Genomic DNA, 19,193 nt, shown 5'->3' with positions numbered 1-19,193 from the left:
CAAATTTCTGCGAAAAAACTAATATAATTGTCTAATTTTTGGAGATTTTCTTATTTAAACGGGGATAGCAGGTCCATTCTATGTGTCATACTTGATCGTTTCGCGATATTGCCATATTTTTGCTGAAAGGATTTAGTAGAGAACATCGACGATAAAGTTTGCAACTTTTGGTCGCTAATAAAAAAGCCTTGCCTTTACCGGAAGTCGCAGACAATGACGTCGCCCGTGTGAGGGCTTCTCACGTCCTCACATTTTTTATAATGGGAGCCTCCAACAAAAAGAGCTATTTGGACTGAGAAAACGACAATTTCCCCATTAATTTGAGCGAGGGTGAAAGATTCGTGACTGAGGATATTGATAGCGAAGGACTAGAAAAAAAAAATAAAAAGCCGTTTGCGTTGTTTTTAGACACATTTACTAGGATAATTCTGGGAAATCCCTTATCTTTCTATTGTGTTGCTAGTGTTTTAGTGAGTTAAATAGTACCTGATAGTCGGAGGGGTGTGTCCATGGGTATATGGACGCCAGTGTCTGAGGGAAGTCATGGCAGCTACATGGACGGCGCAAGCTCCACAGATCTCCGGTAAGAGGCAACTTTTTACCACAACTTTCTCACCGAAACCTGCCGGTTGACAAGTGGTCGGGAACCATGTTCGCTTGACCGCTCTGATCCATAGTAAAGCTTCACCTCCGGGAATTTTAAACAAGGAAACACCGTGTGTTTGTGTGGCTAAAGGCTAAAGCTTCCCACCTCCATCTTTCTACTTTGACTTCTCCATTATTAATTGAACAACTTGCAAAAGATTCAGCAACACGGATGTCCAGAATACTGTGTAATTGCGCGATGAAAAGAGACGACTTTTAGCCGTTAGTGGTGCTGCGCTGATATGTCCCCTCCAACTCGAGACGTGACGCGCACGCATCATCATACCACAACGTTTTCAACAAAAAACTACGTGGAAAATTTAAAATTGTAATTAAGTAAACTAAACCGGCCGTTTGTGTTGCAATGTTAATATTTCATCATTGATATATAAACTATCAGACTGCGTGGTCGGTAGTAGTGGGTTTCAGTAGGCCTTTAAGGGCTATATAAATAAACTTTGATTGATGATTGATTGATTGATGTTAGTTATCAGGTCCATACAGTATACAAAACCTAACAAAGAGCGATAAGCACGTTTATTGGTGTGTATTTATGCAATAAGAAAAAAAAAAAATCCTTTACTCAGTAAACTGTAGTTTAACACACAGATTTTAGCTGGTAGGTCCAGACCCAAAAAGATCACATCAAATACCTAATATTTGTAGTTTTATTTTGAAAAAAATATAATAATTATAAATAATTATAAAAAAATCAAAAATTTTTAAAAAATTAAAAAAGGATGCATTGGTTTAGACTGAATGCAATTGCACACGTTAAATATATAATTTTATCCAATTATGCAGTTGTCTACAACACATTTACCTCATCCTTTCCGTAATAACTTGGTATCTTTACACTTAATTGAGTGTATTTTGTTACAGTCAGTGTGACAGTTTTTGTGTTTTATGATTATTTTCCTGTATTTAGTGTTTATCTGTTTCAGCGCTTCTTCCTTTCTTTGTTCTTTTCACTTTCTGTGCACTTACTAGGGGTGTGGGAAAAAAATTGATTCGAATACGAATCGTGATTCTCACGTTGTGCGATTCAGAATCGATTCTCTTTTTTTTTTTTAAATCTATTTTTTAGTTTATTTTAATTAAATCACTGCACATAAGCGATGATATTACAGACCTTTGATCCCTCAGGCAGTACTGCATCAAAAACCGACACCAGTGTGTAAAGGACATCACCACATTGGCTGAGGAACACTTCATAAAATCATTGTCAGTAACTACAGTTGGTCGCTACATCTGTAAGTGCAAGTTAAAACCCTACTATGCAAAGCCAAACCCATTTATCAAAAGCATCCAGAAACGCCGCCGGCTTCGCTGGGCTTGAGCTCATCTAAGATGGACTGATGCAAAGTGGAAAAGTGTCCTGTGGTCTGACGAGTCCACATTTCCAATTATATTTGGAAACTGTGGACGTGGTGTCCTCTAAAACAAAGAGGAAAATAACCATCCGGATTTTTATGGACGCAAAGTACAAAAGCCAGCATCCGTGATGGTATTGGGGTGTATTAGTGCCCAAGGCATGGGTAACTTACACATCTGTGAAGAAACAATTAATGCTGAATGGTCCTTACAGGTTTTGGAGCAACATGTGTTGTCATCCAAGCAACGTTATCATGGACGCCCCTGCTTATTTCAGCAAGACAATGTCAAGCCACGTGTTACAACAGCGTGGCTTCATAATAAAAGAGTGCGGGTACTTTCCTGGCCCGACTGCAGTCTAGACCTGTCTCCCATCGAAAATGTGTGGCGCATTATGAAGCATAAAATACGACAGCGGAGACCCCGGACTGTTGAACGACTGAAGCGCCACATAAAACAAGAATGGGAAAGAATTCCACTTTCAAAGCTTCAAAAATGAGTTTCCTCAGTTCCCAAACGTTTATTGAGTGTTGTTAAAAGAAAAGGTGATGTAGCACAATGGTGAACATGTCCTTTCCCAACTACTTTGGCACGTGTTGCAGCCATGAAATTCTAAGTTAATTACTATTTGCAAAAAAAAAAAAGTTTATGAGTTTGAACATCAAATATCTTGTCTCAGTAGTGCATTCAACTGAATATGGGTTGAAAATGATTTGCAAATCATCGTATTCCGTTTATATTTACATCTAACACAATTTCCCAACTCAAATGGAAACCGGGTTTGTATAAGTTAAAGTTAAAGTACCAATGATTGTCACGAACACACTAGGTGTGGCAAAATTATTCTCTGCATTTGCCCCTTCACCCTTGATCACCCCCTGGAAGGTGATCAAGGGTGAAGGTACTGTTGTTATGTCTAATCCAGTCAAAATCGTCTTACTGAGCTTCTACTCCACACCACTAGATGGCACACACTCCTTTTTGCTACATAAACACAATCAGCGACAACACGGTTTGTTGCCAGGAAGTTGCAAAAAAAAAAAAAAGAGTTACTGTTTGACAAAACGCCAACATGAACTATGGGTAGGTGTTATTATCCTTTATAGAGCCAGGATTGAAAATATGTCAGTGAAAGCAGCATTTTTTTTCCTCCTCCGTAGACATTCTTGAGGGATAGAGCTGACAGAAGAAGCAGGTCATGAACGAGAATTTTAACAGAGCTCCCGGAGCTGGGAGAAGCCTCAATCTTGCAGCAGACTCCGGTCTCCAGAGTGCGGGGTGGAACAGTGAAAGCGACGCCACGCTTTTCAACCAAAGGGTTCCTTTGAGGCAGCCGAGGACGTACCCACCCCCCGGCAACTGCAACAATAGTCCGGTCACGGAAAATGGCGCTTGTGGTGGTAAGGCAGAAACAGACAGGCTGGGCTAATGCTAAACTAGCTAATCAACATTCGATTGCACGTCCGAAACTCCCACTTGTTTTGCTACTTTACTGCAGGCCGAAGTGCGTCACGGCCACATTTTAAGCACATTTCACAGTCCTATGTCATCTATTTATGGTAAATAGGTTGTACTTGTATTGCGCTTTTCTACCCCTTTTTAAGGAGCCCAAAGCGCTTTGACAGTATTTCCACATTCGCCCATTCACACACATTCACACACTGATGGCGGGAACTGCCATGCAAGGTGCTAACCAGGAACCCATCAGGAGCAAGGGTGAAGTGTCTTGCCCAAGGACACAACGGACGTGACTAGGATGGTAGAAGGTGGGGATTGAACCAGCAACCCTCAGATTGGGACGGCGTGGCGCAGTGGAAGAGTGGCCGTGCGCAACCCGAGGGTCACTGGTTCAAATCCCACCTAGTACCAACCTCGTCACATCCGTTGTGTCCTGAGCAAGACACTTCACCCTTGCTCCTGATGGGTGCTGGTTGGCGCCTTGCATGGCAGCTCCCTCCATCAGTGTGTGAATGTGTGTGTGAATGGGTAAATGTGGAAGTAATGTCAAAGCGCTTTGAGTACCTTGAAGGTAGAAAAGCGCTATACAAGTACAACCCATTTATCATTTATTTATCATTGCAAGACACTTCACAAGGGTGAAGTGTCTTGCCCAAGGACACAACAGACGTGACTAGGATGGTAGAAGGTGGGGATTGAACCAATAACCCTCAGATTGCTGGCATAGTGGGACGGCGTGGTGAAGAAAACCAACTAAAGCCACGTCCAGGTTTATCATCTTTGTGTTTGTCTCTTTGTTTTGGCTTTGTGCTGCTAAACTCCTGTTCTCTCCTCCCGTACTATATGGTTGCATATTTGTAAGGTCACAATACTGCCTGTGCTTCTCCTTGTTTTGCTGAAAATTGGATCATAGCGCGACACTCACCAGTGTAGTCTTTCTTTAACGTGTCAGAAGAAGACATTTTATTTTAATCAATATTAAAACTATTTTACTTATCAGATTTTGTGTATCTGTGATCCTGAAAGCTTGAAATCAAACCACTGCGAATATTCATATAATAATTGTTCATTTTTTCTTCCAAAGGGCGTTCGTAATTTCCTCTGTTCAGTGATCTGTGATGTCTGCGAATATTTTCATATATGGTAGGAATTTACTTTAAGATTTTTACGTCAGTCTGCCATTTTAGTTCGACACTGTAGTCAATAAGTTTATTTTTCTCTATCCTCCTGCTATTTGTAATACAACATATCATATAGTTCTAACATATATTTGTCAGTAAACTTCTTATGGAAGCGCTAAAAACTACAACTTAGCTGGTTTAGAGAAGACATATATCTATCTATATATCTATCTATCTATCTATCTAAAAAAGACAGGCCACAAAACGGTGCTTCCTGAAAAGACGATGAGAAAGTGGCTTGAAGATGGTCTGTAAAACATAATCTATGCAAAATTTTACTAGAACTACACCAGTAAGATTGCAGCAACACCTTCACAAGTGGAGTCACATCACTTGTTGATAGACAAAAATAAAACAAGTAAAAAGTACAATAGCAAGCGGTAGAAATGGATGGATGGACGTAATGAAATAGTGCATTAAGTGCATGCCTCATAGAAAGGCAGCATTCAATTGTAGAAATAAGGGTTAAAATAATGAAATGCATTTTTTTTCTTTAAGAAATTATAATTGTTAGCTAACAGTTACCTGTGTTAACAGATGCATTATGAACTACTCGTTGTATCGTCCAGTTATTTCCCTCCAAAGGCTTTTCTTTAAAAATGTTGCCTCTTATCAAACACTTTCGCATCAGTTCTGTGGTTTTATGTTTGCTGCTGTCAGCACTATTAAAGCTAAGTCTCAGCCTAGCAGCACAGGCAGTTCCATAACAATAGTGAATTTTGAAGGGGTCATATTATGATTTATTTAAAAAACTTATTTGTGGTCTACATAACATGTACTAGTGGTTCTACGGTCAAAATTTTGCATAGATTATATTTTACAGACAGTCTTCAAGCCACTTTCTGATCGTCTCTTCAGGATGCGCTGTTTTGTGGCCGGTCTTATTTACGCGCCTTAACTTCAATTACGTCTTCTCCCAACCAGCCATGTTGTAGTTTTTAGTGCTTCCATATGGAGTTTACTGAAGATATGTTAAAACTATAAGCTACTTTGTATTAGAAATGACAAGAGGATAGTAAAAACAAGCTTAATGACGACAGCGTCAGATTACAATGGCCGACTGGCACAAAGATCTTTGAGTACATTTTTTACCATGTATGAAAATATCCGCAGACATCACAGGTCAGACAACATCACCGAACAGAGCAAATTCCGGACGGCCTATTGGAAAAAAAAAAAGAAAGGAACACAAGATTATTATATGAATATTAAACAATATTCGCAATGGTTTGATTTAAAATTTTCAGGATCAGGGGGCATGAAAACCCCCCGTACGACATAGCTCCCAGGATCATTGGGACACACAAGCCCCTCTACCACAATAGGGTGACAACTCAGAGAGGAGCTTTTGTTTTGTTTTTTCATGATTATTAAAATGTTTTCTTCTGACACGTTAAAGATAGACCACACTGGTGACTGTCGCGCACAACAGAGAGCACAGACATTACAAATATGCGACCATATTGTACGGGAGGAGAAAGCAGGAGTTAAGGAGCCAGGTAGCAGCACAAGCCACAACAAAGAGACTAACACGAAGATGATAAGCCTTTATTATTACTGGTATATTTTTCATTAGTGGAATTATAATTGCCATTATTGTTTGTAAATTATTGGTGCCAATATTATTGTGCATCCATACTATATAGATCCACCAGTTAGAGCATGAAATATGTGTCTTTTACACTAGGGATGTCCCGATCCAGGTTTTTGCACTTCCGATCCGATACCGATATTGTTTTTGTACTTCCGATCCGATACCGATACTGGGCTATCCGAGCATGTATTAAAGTTTAAAGTTATTTAGCCTACTTAATTGTCAGATTCATGCTGAAAATGATTTTAGTACTCTTGATAACAACTAGCCAGCTGAATTAGGTGAGTTTGAATAATACACAATAGTTGGTATTCAAGGATAAACACAAAATATCAAAAATTATACATGACAAACAGAAATGGCTTCATTAAACAGTAAAAAAGTGAACAGTATAAAGTGCAAATAATGCTGTAAACATATTAAAAAAAACAAAACACACAAACAACCTGAGTGGGATAAAATGTCTATAACTCAGCATCAATACTTGCTCTTGAACAAGTGTAAACTTAAAAAAAAAAAATATATATATATATATATATATATCTACACACGCCCTGCGATGAGGTGGCGACTTGTCCAGGGTGTACCCCGCCTTCTGCCCGATTGTAGCTGAGATAGGCACCAGCGACCCCAAAAGGGGAATAAGCGGTATAATATGGATGGATGGATATCTACACACTCCCTTAAATTGTTTGCCCCAGTCGGGGGGGGGGGGGCAAACAATTGAAGTCCAAGCATAATGGGGAGATTCTTTCTAACAAAGACAAGCACTTCAAGATGCTCAGGTGTCAGCCTGCTCCTGTGTTCATCTATGATGAGTGCTAAAAAGCCTCTCGTAAGAGTCATTAAAATGTCTTACAACTTTACCACCACGCTTGGCTTTATTGTGGCATGTTTTGCACTCCACATCTTCATCTTTTTCATTTTGTAGAAGAAAATAATCCCACACAGCTGACATTTTTACCGTAACTTTTAATTCACACGGCCGTCTGAACGGTTAGAACGCAGACCTGTTGATGTTTTGAAGGTGTTCTGGAAAATGCGGAACGGAGTTTAGGGAGCAGCAGAAGAGTGGAATGTATTATTTAAATCGGACCGGAGTTTTTTTAAAAACTGGATCTGGATCAGCATTTTCCCATGCCTTGCCGATACGCATTTTTTGGCCAATATCGGCGGCCGATCGGATCGGGACAACCCTACTTTACACACAGCCTTATTGTCACGGGTGAGCTGGAGCATTTCCCAGCTCGTAGGCAGTATACAACCTGGACTGGTCACCAATCACAGATAGACAAATCATCCACACTCACACCCAAGGACAAATTAGAGCCATAATGAACCTAATGTGCATGTTATTGTACTGTGTGAGGCAGCCCATAGTACAGTATACAGAGAAAACACACACAGACAAATACAAGCACAGGGCGAACATGGAAACTCAACACCAACCTGTTCCAACAGAGTTTCCAACCCAAATCTCCTTACTGTGAGGAACCACATTTTTGGGCTGCTGTCCATAGGTTGTTAAATGTCACCATAGCAGTATCACCATTCTCTTCTTCCACTTTCAGACAGTAAAGGCGAGCAAAGCATAAACACCAATAGCCCCTCTGTCTCCGGGAAGTCTAACCATTTGGATTCTTTGGTTGAGTTCTCCAAACTCTCCGCTAGCGCTCCAGAGTTTGTCCCTACTGCTGTGTACCAATATGATGTAAGACAGTCGCAGCATTCATTGTTTCAGAAGCTCTGTAGCCACTATGTATTTTGTATTATTTGTATGCTTTATTTCTTTACAGACTTTTTGTGACAACAACGAAGAAGATTTTAGCGCGCCATCTTTGGCTGATATGGTTAGAGACTTCCTTTGCCACCTGAGCTCCTCACCTGGAATGTTTGAGTCAGATGTTGAGTACATAACAAGCGTGCTTAATTCCTTTATTACAACCGAGGAGTTGTTGGCAGAGCTGGTGGAGCTGATCTACACAGAGGTAGGAGCGCCCAAGACTGATTTTGCTCTTCAATGTGTGCAATTTGATGATGACCAAAACTATTGGTCTATTTTTCAAAATTTTTAAATATCTCTCAGAAGTCCCACATTAGTATTTGGGCAGTGTATTGCCCAAAATCTACCCAAGGTGCTGGAATTTAGATTTTTTTAAAAGCACTGTTAGTATACCCTAATGGGAACGAGGAATGCAACGATTAACCTTGATTAAGAACGTCACCGTTAATTCATCACAATGGCACACCGTGTGTTTCAGTCTTCCTCACTTGCTATAAATGGACGTAAGGTGGCACATTATTTTCGGCACCACCCGCTACAACCAACAAAAACAAAGCAATACACATGCCTACGGTTTACACACATATCGTGAGGCACACTAGTTTGCTACAATAGCTTAAAATGGCAGCAGAACAAATGGGCAAACTTTTTCCACACAAACAAAGGAAGAAGTCAGCTTGGGAACATTTCAGGTACTTATAAAATGACAGAGTATGTAAAGACAATGACTGACTTGTTTGCAAAACCTGCCAAAAGAAAGCTAAATGGTCTAACACGGCTGCCCATTACGTCAATGATGAGCTCCCCGGTCAGTCTCTGAGCAGTCTGGGTTGATTGCCAGGCAAAAAAATAAAAATTAAAAATAGGGCAACAGAGGGTCATGTAAGGTGCCCGCTGGCTTTGGGGAACTCAGTTTGGAAAAAAAAAATGTCAGGCAGGAACTCAAAAGGCACTTTTTATGTCAACACAAGCTGTCTCCCACACACACCTGTTGTCAAGACAGAAACTGCACAGTTCCTGTCTTCACTATAAAATGCTAACAAAATAAGGGTCTCAGATATCTAGCTTACCCGAGCGAGTTATGGTGTTAGCCTCCTTTTACACACCATGGCATTTTAACCAAGTCATCTTTTTTGGGGAAATACCACAATATTGAACTAAAGTCTTAAATTAAAAACATTTAATTAAAAAAAATGTTGCCTATCATTTACATGTAAGAGACAAGAACACACTCATAAAAGGGGCCATAGAGGTCAGGTGCATTGTGAGCTGGGCGGCAGCCAAAGGCAGGCACTTGGCGATCTGATCCTCGGCTACATAAGCTAGCACTTGGGACGTGGAACGTCACCTTGCTGAGGGGGAAGGAGCCTGAGCTAGTGCGCGAGGTAGAGAAGTTCCAGCTGGATATAGTCAGACTCACCTCTACGCACAGCAAGGACTCTGGAACCAGTTCCCTCGAGAGGGGCAGGACTCTCTTCTACACTGGCGTTGCACGCAGTGAGAGGCAACAAGCTGGGGTAGCAATTCTTGTTTCCACCCCCCCCAGCTCAAAGCCTGCACGTTGGAGTTCAATCCAGTAGACGAGAGGGTAGCCTCCCTCCGCCTTCGGGTGGGGGGACGGGTCCTGACTGTTGTTTGTGCTTACGCACCAAACAGCAGTTCAGAGTATCCACCCTTTTTGGATACACTCGAGGGAGTACTGGAAAGGGTTATTCCCTTGTCCTACTGGGGGACTTCAACGCTCATGTTGGCACCGACAGTGAAACCTGGAGAGGCGTGATTAGGAAGAATGGCCGCCTGGATCTGAACCCGAGTGGTGTTTTGTTATTGGACTTTTGTGTGCTCGTCACAGTTTGTCGATAACAAACACCATGTTCAAACATGAGGGTGTCCATATGTGCACTTGGCACCAGGACACCCTAGGCCGCAGTTCCATGATTGACTTTGTAGTTGTGTGATCGGATTTGCAGCCTCATGTTTTGGACACTCTGGTAAAAAGAGGGGTGGAGCTTTCTACCGATCACCACCTGGTGGTGAGTTGGCTGCGATGGTGAGGGAGGGTGCTGGACAGACCTGGCAGGCCCAAATGCATTGTGAGGGTCTGCTGGGAACGTCTAGCAGAGTGTCCTGTCAGAGAGAGTTTCAATTCCCACCTCCAGAAGAACTTTGAACATGTCACGAGGGAGGTGCTGGACATTGAGTCTTAGTGGACGATGTTCCGCACCTCTATTGTTGAGGCGGCTGATTGGAGCTGTGCCCGCAAGGTAGTTGGTGCCTGTCGTGGCGGTAATCCTAGAACCCGTTGGTGGACACCAGCGGTGATGGATGCCGTCAAGCTAAAGAAGGAGTCCTATCGTGTTCTTTTGGCTCATAGGACTCTGGAGGCAGTGGACAGGTACCAACGGGCCAAGCGGTTTGCAGCTTCAGCAGGCAAAAACTCGGACATGGTAGGAGTTCGGGAAAGCCATGGAAAACGACTTCCGGACGGCTTCAAAGCGATTCTGGACCACCATCCGCCGCCTCAGGAAGGGGAAGCAGTGCACTGTCAACACTGTGTATGGTGTGGATGGTATTCTGTTGACCTCGACTGCGGATGTTGTGGATAGGTGGAAGGAATACTTCGAAGACCTCCTCAATCCCACCAACACGTCTTCCTATGAGGAAGCAGTGCCTGGGGAATCTGTGGTGGTCTCTCCTATTTCTGGGGCTGTGGTTGCTGAGCAAGTTAAAAAGCTCCTCGGTGGCAAGGTCCCGGGGGTGGATGAGATCCGCCCGGAGTTCCTTAAGGCTCTGGATGCTGTGGGGCGTTCGTGGTTGACAAGACTCTGCAGCATCGCGTGGACATCGGGGGCAGTACCTCTGGATTGGTAGACCGGGGTGGTGGTTCCTCTCTTTAAGAAGGGGAACCGGAGCGTGTGTTCCAACTGTCGTGAGATCACACTCCTCAGCCTTCCCGGTAAACTTTATTCAGGTATACTGGGGAGGAGGTTACGCTGGATAGTCGAACCTCGGATTCAGGAGGAACAGTGCGGTTTTCGTCCTGTTCGTGGAACTGTGGACCAGCTCTATACTCTCGGCAGGGTTCTTGAGGGCGCATGGGAGTTTGCCCAACCAGTGTACATGTGCTTGGTGGACTTGGAGAAGGCATTCGACCGTGTCCCTCGGGAAGTCCTGTGGGCAGTGCTCAGAGAGTATGGGGTATCGGACTGTCTGATTGTGGCAGTTCGCTCCCTGTACGATCAGTGGTGAGCTTGGTCCGCATTGCCGGCAGTAAAACAAACACGTTTCCAGTGAGGGTTGGACTCCGCCAAGGCTGTCCTATGTCACCAATTCTGTTCATAACTTTTATGTACAGAATTTTTAGGCGCAGTCAAGGTGTTGAGGGGTTCCGGTTTGGTGGCCGCGGGATTAGGTCTCTGCTTTTTGCAGATGATGTGGTCCTAATGGCTTCATCTGGCCGGCATCTTCAGCTCTCACTGGATCGGTTCGCAGCCGAGTGTGAAGCGGCCGGGACGAGAATCAGCACCTCCAAGTCCGAGTCCATGTTTTTTGCCCGGAAAAGGGTGGAGTGCCATTTCCGTGTTGGGGAGGAGACCCTGCCCCAAGTGGAGGAGTTCAAGAACGTAGAAGTCTTGTTCACGAGTGAGGGAAGAGTGTATCGTGAGATCGACAGGCGGGTCGGTGCGGCGTCTTCAGTAATGCGGACGCTGTATCGATCCGTTGTGGTGAAGAAGGAGCTGAGCCAGAAGGTAAAGCTCTCAATTTACTGGTCGATCTACGTTCCCATCCTCACCTATGTCATGAGCTTTGGCTTATGACCGAAAGGACAAGATCACGGGTACAAGCGGCCAAAATGAGTAAAGCCGCTGCTCCGCCACATCGAAAGGAGCCAGATGAGGTGGTACGGGAATCTGGTCGGGATGCCACGAGAACGCCTCCCTAGGGAGGTGTTTAGGGCACGTCCAACCGGTAGGAGGCCACGGGGAAGACCCAGGACACTTTGGGAAGACTGTGTCTGCCGGCTCGCCTGGCAACGCCTCGGGATCTCCCGGGAAGAGCTAGACAAAGTGGCTGGGGAGAGGAAAGTCTGGGCTTCCCTGCTTAGGCTGCTGCCCCCGCGAGCCGACCTTGGATAAGCGGAAGAAGATGGATGGATGGATGGATGGATAGACAAGAACACATGTATGTTGTTTTTTTTTTAATCTGTATGCTAATTTGTAATAACATAATATAGGTGGTGAGCAATGATGCTAATGGGGGTAACCCATTTTGTCTCTAAATCACTCTGAAAGTGCTTCCAAAAAGCACCAACAATACTCCATTTTCCATGTACGTTACCTGAATATCAACAAAGTTTTAGCAATTTTATTTAACACGTTTATGCTGACAAACTACTTTTAGCCGAGCCTTGATCACAGAGTTAACTATATAATGCAGCAACAGTATTGACATAATGAGCTGCACTCCTGATCACATCTGAGTTGATGAAAGTTAATTATATATTATAGATCATGCCTCTCTCTCGTAAAGAAAATGGTTGTGGCCATAAACTGAAAAATTGTTCATTGGGACATTCAACTTATACCCGTAGATGACACAAAAAGACGCTAGTTTGCGGTAACGTAATTTTTTTTTTTAACCCTTCCGCAAGGATTGTGATTTATTCTTCAGCGAAACAAGATTTGAACATCCCATTAGCTGGCATTCGAGTGAAAGCACACATTGTACAGTAATTGATTATTGTAGGTTTGTGGCTCCAAGAAGCGCAATTGTTGTCACTTGCTCACTGGTCACTATATACTGTAACGCTGTCCAACATAATATAGGCCATATGACATACAATGTAACATTGTTTACATCACTTATATAACTTTGTGAGCTACAGTGCTATCATGCCAGGTTTTCTTAGTCTGTTGCTGACTTACAAAGAAATCAGAGTACACTCATTAAGGTACGGGTGCTTCTAAGGCAGTATCATGTTTATCAAGATTATTTTCGCTACAGGAAAATATAACTTCAAAAGTAACCAATTAAACCTCTTTTTTTAAATGTTGAGAAAACAAACATAGGAGATTTGACCATTTTGTCTCATTCTGTTCCCATGAAAATGGACACATTGCTGTTTGAACTGATTTTTGCATAATAGGTTACCTTTTAATGTCTTTTTATATTGCAGTCTACTGCCATTCCCAACTTCTCCTATACGGGCGCACGGCTCTGTAACTATCTGTCCCATCATCTCAGCCCGCCCAGCGGGAACTTTCGTCAGCTGCTCCTGCACAGGTGACTTTACACAGGGATAAAAGTCGTTAGTCCCTCTGTTAATTTCTCCTGCAGAATAATAGTGCTTTGTTTGTTGTAGATGTCAAAAAGAATTTGAGCAGAGAGATGTGGCTGTGCGAGGAGACAGAGAGACACAGAATAAGTTCCACTCCTTTGTGCTCTTTTTGGGAGAGCTCTACCTTCATCTGCAGGTAAGACAACCTAATCATGTCTGCTCTAGTGTGTTAAATGATACTGCTTTATTTTTGGGCAGAGCGGTATTCACTTATGGTTGTTTTGTTCAAAAGAGGGTTGTTCATTAGTATATATATTTGTTTGCCCAAAATCTTTGTCTGGATCATGATCAACAAATTAAATGGAGAATCACTAAATAATTCACTGTTCTTGAAAAATATGAAATAAAAAGTATAGCAATCAGCAATACTTGTCCTGAATGTACCTGGTATTGGATTGATACCATAATGTGTGGTACAGACCTACCCTACTAGACAGTGTCAATTGTGAAAATGTCTTTCTATCGGTTTTTGTTCAGATAAAGTGTGGCAAAGACGCTATAAAGCGAGCGGAGATTCTTCTTACTGCATTGAGAGAGCTGTTGAACACTTTACTCTCCAATCCTGTAGATGCAAACATCATATGTGCAGTCAAACTTCTCAAGGTTCTGAATCTCTCTTTTTACTCCATAATGTGATCACATTAAGCAGGTGTGGTTAATCAGCATTATTTTTCCTTTTTAAAGCTGACTGGGTCCATCCTGGATGATGCTTGGAAAGAATGTGGGAAATCGTACATGGAGGAGCTGATCCAGAGGATTGAAAGTATAGTACTGGATGCTACATGCAGCAGGTATATGGCACTTTGAATGTGTAGGTGCTTGAATGCGGCACAAAATTCAAACAAAAAATGTGTTTAATATGATGACATAATTTTATTCAGTGAGTGTAAGATGACCTATGATTTTTTTAATATCAGTGAATAGGGGAAAAAGTACAAGCTAATATTCAGGTCATTACAGTACTTCAAATGTCTTTAAAAAAGTCTGTTGTGACCAATTGGGCTGACAACTATTTTAATAGTGAACTAGTTATCTACTATTTTAACGATTTGTCAACTAATTTAATTATGAAGTACACCGATTCAGTGGCTCTTATTTAGCCAACAGCTTTTACATTCAGCTTGAAATATTTTAAGGCATGTGCTAACTGTTAAGGTAATTACTTAAGTCAGAATGTATTTATACTGTAATTCTGCTATTTATTAGGCTGTTACAAAGAATAATTATTCAACTCTTGTCCTTTTAAAAGCAAAGACAGGCAAAGTGCTGACAAAAACAAAGTGTGATTTTTCATGAAAAGAATGGACAGTTAAAATCAGCAATAAAAAGCAAACCCCAGAACCCCCAAGCTTCGTCAAAATGAAAAGGTTTTTTCAATGATGATAATACCAACTACATAGAGAAAGTTACTCTGGGGGAGTAGGCTAAAATGACCGTTAAAGATGTTTTTTACACAACTTTGGCTCAATTTGAATACACTCCTCATCCCTCCTTGGTTTTATGTGTTCATGTAAATCAAGAGGCGTTCAAATTATCCATCAGGTATGGGGAAGGGCGAAGTAGCACCCTTGATGCGACGTAAGCTCGCAGACCTTACACTATCAAGTGCAAGGAGAAAAATGGCAGACCAGAAACTCAGAGAAGCGTACAAATGTAAGTAATAAGCATAATTAATGGTTTTCATAACAATGACACTTTTGGTTTTAGTCAAACTTTAAAACTTTGCTACTGCACAGCTTCAAACATTATTGGCTTCAAACACAAATACACAGTAAAACACATTTTACATACCGCAAGCTGATAGCTCATGGGCCAGCATTTGGATATTTCGCCAAAAAGTTGTCTTTTAAACATCTTCTTAATGAAGACAGGCGAAAGAAAATGACAAGAGCAGAGCAAAAGCAAAATATCGCGTGTGACGGCATCTTCAAAATAAACATTTGTTGCATCTGCATTACTTGACTGCTGGCAAACAGTGAGGGATGATGTAGCGAGACTCGAGAAACGTATGTATGCATAAGGGCGTGTTTGCAATATTTCGCCATGGCACTAGAATGCTAGAGCCAGAGGAGAGGGTAAGGAGGGAGAATTCAAATTGAGCCTGGGTCTCTCTGTTGTTAGTTAGCTTGGTAAAAAGCTGAATATCTTACCAAGGAGAGGATATCTGACATACTTAGGCTTTAAATACTCTCGCATCACAGATGTACTGCTATGACAGTAAGGTTAGCTTTGCAAATTGAGCAACTTATTCATGTCTTTGCCGTGTTAAAGGCCTACTGAAATGAGATTTTCTAATTTAAACGGGAATAGCAGGTCCATTCATTGTCATACTTGATCATTTCGCGATATTGCCATGTTTTTGCTGAAAGGATTTAGTAGAGAACATGGACAATAAAGTTCGCAACTTTTGGTCGCTAATAGAAGAGCCCTGCCTTTGCGCGTGACGTCACGAGTTGCAGGGCTCCACACATATTCACATTGTTTATAATAGGAGTCACCAGCATTAAGAGCAATTCGGACAGAGAAAGCGACAATTTCCCCATTAATTTGAGTGAGGATGAAAGATTTGTGAATTAGGATATTGATAGTGAAGGACTAGAAGAAAAAAAAAGCGGCGGCAGTGTGAGCGTTTCAGATGTAATTACACACATTTACCAGGATAATTCTAGAAGATCCCTTATCTGCTTATTGTTTTAATAGTGTTTTAGTGAGATTTTAAAGTAATGTAATGTCATACCTCGAGGTCGGATGGCTGCGGTTAACACGCACTGTCTCAGAGAGAAGCCGAGGAGCCAAGCTCACAGCTGCCTTTTTTGACAGCTGCTGCAGGGCGACGAATAATCCACTTATGTCTCCGGTAAGATATATATCACAATTTCCCCTTCCAAAAACATGCTGGTTGACGTAGAGAAAACATGTTCGCCTGACCGCTCTGCTTCACAACAAAAAAAGAAACACCGGCTGTGTCTCGGTGCTAAAGACACCTGCAATCCACCGCTTTCCACCAACAGCATTGTTCTTTATAGTCTCCATTATTAAATGAACAAATTGCAAAAGATTCAGCAACACAGATGTCCAAAATACTGTGTAATTATGCGATTAAAGCAGACAACTTTTAGCTGCTAGTGGTGCAGCGTTAATATTTCCTAACAGTCCGTGACGTCACGCGTACGCGTTATCAGTCCGCAACGTTTTCAACCAGAAACTCGCGGGAAATGTCAAATTGCAATTTAGTAAACTAAAAAAGCCGTATTGGCACGTGTTGCAATGTTAATATTTCATCATTGATATATAAACTATCAGACTGCGTGGTCGGTAGTAGTAGGTTTCAGTAGGCCTTTAAGGGTTTAATGTTCCTATACTTTCCATGTTTACACCCTTTGTTTTTGCCAGTGACACAGACTTTTTTCTGTCTGTTGAAGCTAATAACCAACTATTGTCAACAAATAAGTTTGTCAACGTCAGTTTATTTGTACACTGTGCTGGCGACTTCATCACATTAGCATCACATCCCATCCGTCACCTATTTCCGCAAACGTGCGTTGCATGACGTGCACATCAAAACATGCTGCAATGCATTAAGCTGACTGTTACAATGCAACATTTTCCAGTATCCAACATATAACAACTATCCTATCAACCATGACCCCCATCGCTCGCCTGCAATAACAAGCCTAATAGTCTGTAAACACTGCTGAAAAGTACTGAATTTGTGTTGATTTAATGTGGATACAAAACAAAGCTTTTTTTGGTGAAAAGGCAGTGTTACATGATCGAAGAAGGTAGTCAGCTAAAGATGAACAGCTGGTTTTACTAATTCTGGTGGTGATGTTAGACCACTACCACCACGTGATATGTGACCATACAATGACAAAATATACTAGATTACTAAAACTATAGTACTAAAGATCTGTCCGATGCTGCACAAGGGCCATCTGTGGCCTTTGACCTGTTTGTCGTTGGCCCTTGGCTCACTGCAGATAAAAAATTAAACAAAAAAAAAATAAAACACAAAAATTGGAAAAACAGCAAGGGATAGTTGCACTTCCAATAAAGTGACTGTTGAGAAAACCAGTTGTTTAATTTTTATGTTGAGGTAGTGAGGAGTGTTGTCTTTTAATCCAATTTATTCACCTAATTAAAACTAAGTAACTTTTTGAAGGAGTAATCAATTCTTACTTTTTCAAACTAATTGTTGCAACACTGCCTACCAGCCACCTGAGTGATTAATACAAAAATATTTGTTTGATTTGTGCAAAAATAACACCCCTTATTTAACTTTCATAGATAGCTAATTACTGCCGATGTGTGTTGAATGCTTCATAGTAGATTCTTGCTTTATAACATGCATCATTGTGAAGAAGAATATAGCAGAGAAACCAAATGAGGTGTGCTTCACTCCTCAGGGATGTCAGACAAATGCTTCTAAAGCTAGTGGAGCTGAGGTCTAGTGACTGGGGAAGAGTGTGTGCTGCAGCATCGAGCAATGCTACACCCGACAATGACCCCAACTACTTCATGGTGAGTCTCAAGTCTGCTGTAATCGACCTTCTAAGTTCTTTACATAAATTATGGTGTCCTCTTTAAATTCTTACAGAATGAGCCCACATTCTACACAGAAGATGGAACTCCTTTTACAGCAGCAGACCCAGGTATGGAAAGGAACTTTACAAAATAACCGTATTTTTCAAATTATAAGTCGCTTCGGAGTATACGTCCCACTGGCCGAAAATGCATAATAAAGAAGGGAAAAAACATATATACGTCACATTGGAGTATAAGTCGCATTTTTTGGGGAAATTCATTTGATAAAATCCAACACCAAGAATAGACATTTGAAAGGCAATTTAAAATAAATGAAGAATAGTGAACAACAGGCTGAATAAGTGTACGTTATATGACGCATAAATAACCAACTGAGAAGGTGCCTCGTATGTTAACGTAACATATTATGGTAAGAGTCATTCAAATAACTATAGAACATGCTATATATCTACCAAACAATCTGTCACTCATAATCGATAAATCCGATGAAATCTTCTTCCTCGATGTCACTTCTAAACAACTCTGCCAACTCCAAAGGTATGCGCCGCTTCCTCTTGTCGTTTTCTGCTGCTCATTTCACTACGTCCAGCTTGTAATCTGCAGTACATGATTTACTTTTCGGTCCAATTTTTGTTCAGCCCGTCTCAGTTTTTATAAGTTGCCGCCAACGATGAAATGATCCATTTGAATAGCTACGACAGTAGCATATAGCATGTAGCAGTTAGCATTCCATGTCCCACAATTCACTTCTGCCATGACCCTCTCCCGCCGAATTCTTATTGGTTGACGTGTATGTGAAGATTGCTGACATTTTCTTCGCCTCTTCCGCGAATTAGATAAGTTATATTATTTGATATTTTAAGGTAATGTGTTTATTTCCCACATTAGTCGCTGCGGAGTATATGTCGAACTCCCATCCAAACTATGAAAAAAAACTGCGACTTATAGTCCGAAAAATACCGTAACCTTATTTGGAGTATTTTTGAAGAAAGATGCAACTGTCAAAGTTTTGTGTGGCTCCTATTCCCTAAGTGATTTAGACTTGTATGAGCAGAAAAGGTGGTTTGAATGCTGAAAAAAAACATTCTACTACTTTTGTTTTTACAGAATACGCTGAGAAATATCAAGAAATTATGGAAAGACAGGACTATTTCCATGATGTGTGTGAGGAGAATGAAAATGATGAGTAAGTACTCCAAAGTAAATACATGTACAAAACAAATGGGGGATATAGTTTTCTAAGTTATCATCTCTTTGATATACAAGTTGTGTGTG

At 41.5% G+C, this 19,193-nt stretch overlaps 1 protein-coding gene across 1 annotated transcript in view; it reads left to right on the top strand.

Annotated features, from left to right (window-relative positions):
- The first annotated feature begins 2,997 nt into the window (after positions 1-2,997).
- The window catches only part of paip1 (poly(A) binding protein interacting protein 1), a 20,783-nt gene continuing 4,587 nt past the window's right edge, over positions 2,998-19,193 (top strand). The window contains exons 1-11 of the mRNA XM_061898054.1: positions 2,998-3,102; positions 3,180-3,419; positions 7,824-7,963; positions 8,049-8,240; positions 13,212-13,318; positions 13,398-13,509; positions 13,851-13,976; positions 14,058-14,164; positions 17,780-17,894; positions 17,971-18,025; positions 19,026-19,104. Coding sequence (XP_061754038.1) covers positions 3,218-3,419; positions 7,824-7,963; positions 8,049-8,240; positions 13,212-13,318; positions 13,398-13,509; positions 13,851-13,976; positions 14,058-14,164; positions 17,780-17,894; positions 17,971-18,025; positions 19,026-19,104 — 1,235 coding nt within the window. The 5' untranslated portion in view covers positions 2,998-3,102; positions 3,180-3,217. The remainder of the gene's footprint in view (positions 3,103-3,179; positions 3,420-7,823; positions 7,964-8,048; positions 8,241-13,211; positions 13,319-13,397; positions 13,510-13,850; positions 13,977-14,057; positions 14,165-17,779; positions 17,895-17,970; positions 18,026-19,025; positions 19,105-19,193) is intronic.

Source organism: Nerophis ophidion, linkage group LG01 (genome assembly GCF_033978795.1).
Source record: "Nerophis ophidion isolate RoL-2023_Sa linkage group LG01, RoL_Noph_v1.0, whole genome shotgun sequence".
NCBI classification, from domain to species: Eukaryota; Metazoa; Chordata; class Actinopteri; order Syngnathiformes; family Syngnathidae; genus Nerophis; species Nerophis ophidion.
The sequence above is the reverse complement of the archived record's forward strand: the minus strand, read 5'-3'. Positions and strand labels throughout refer to the sequence as shown.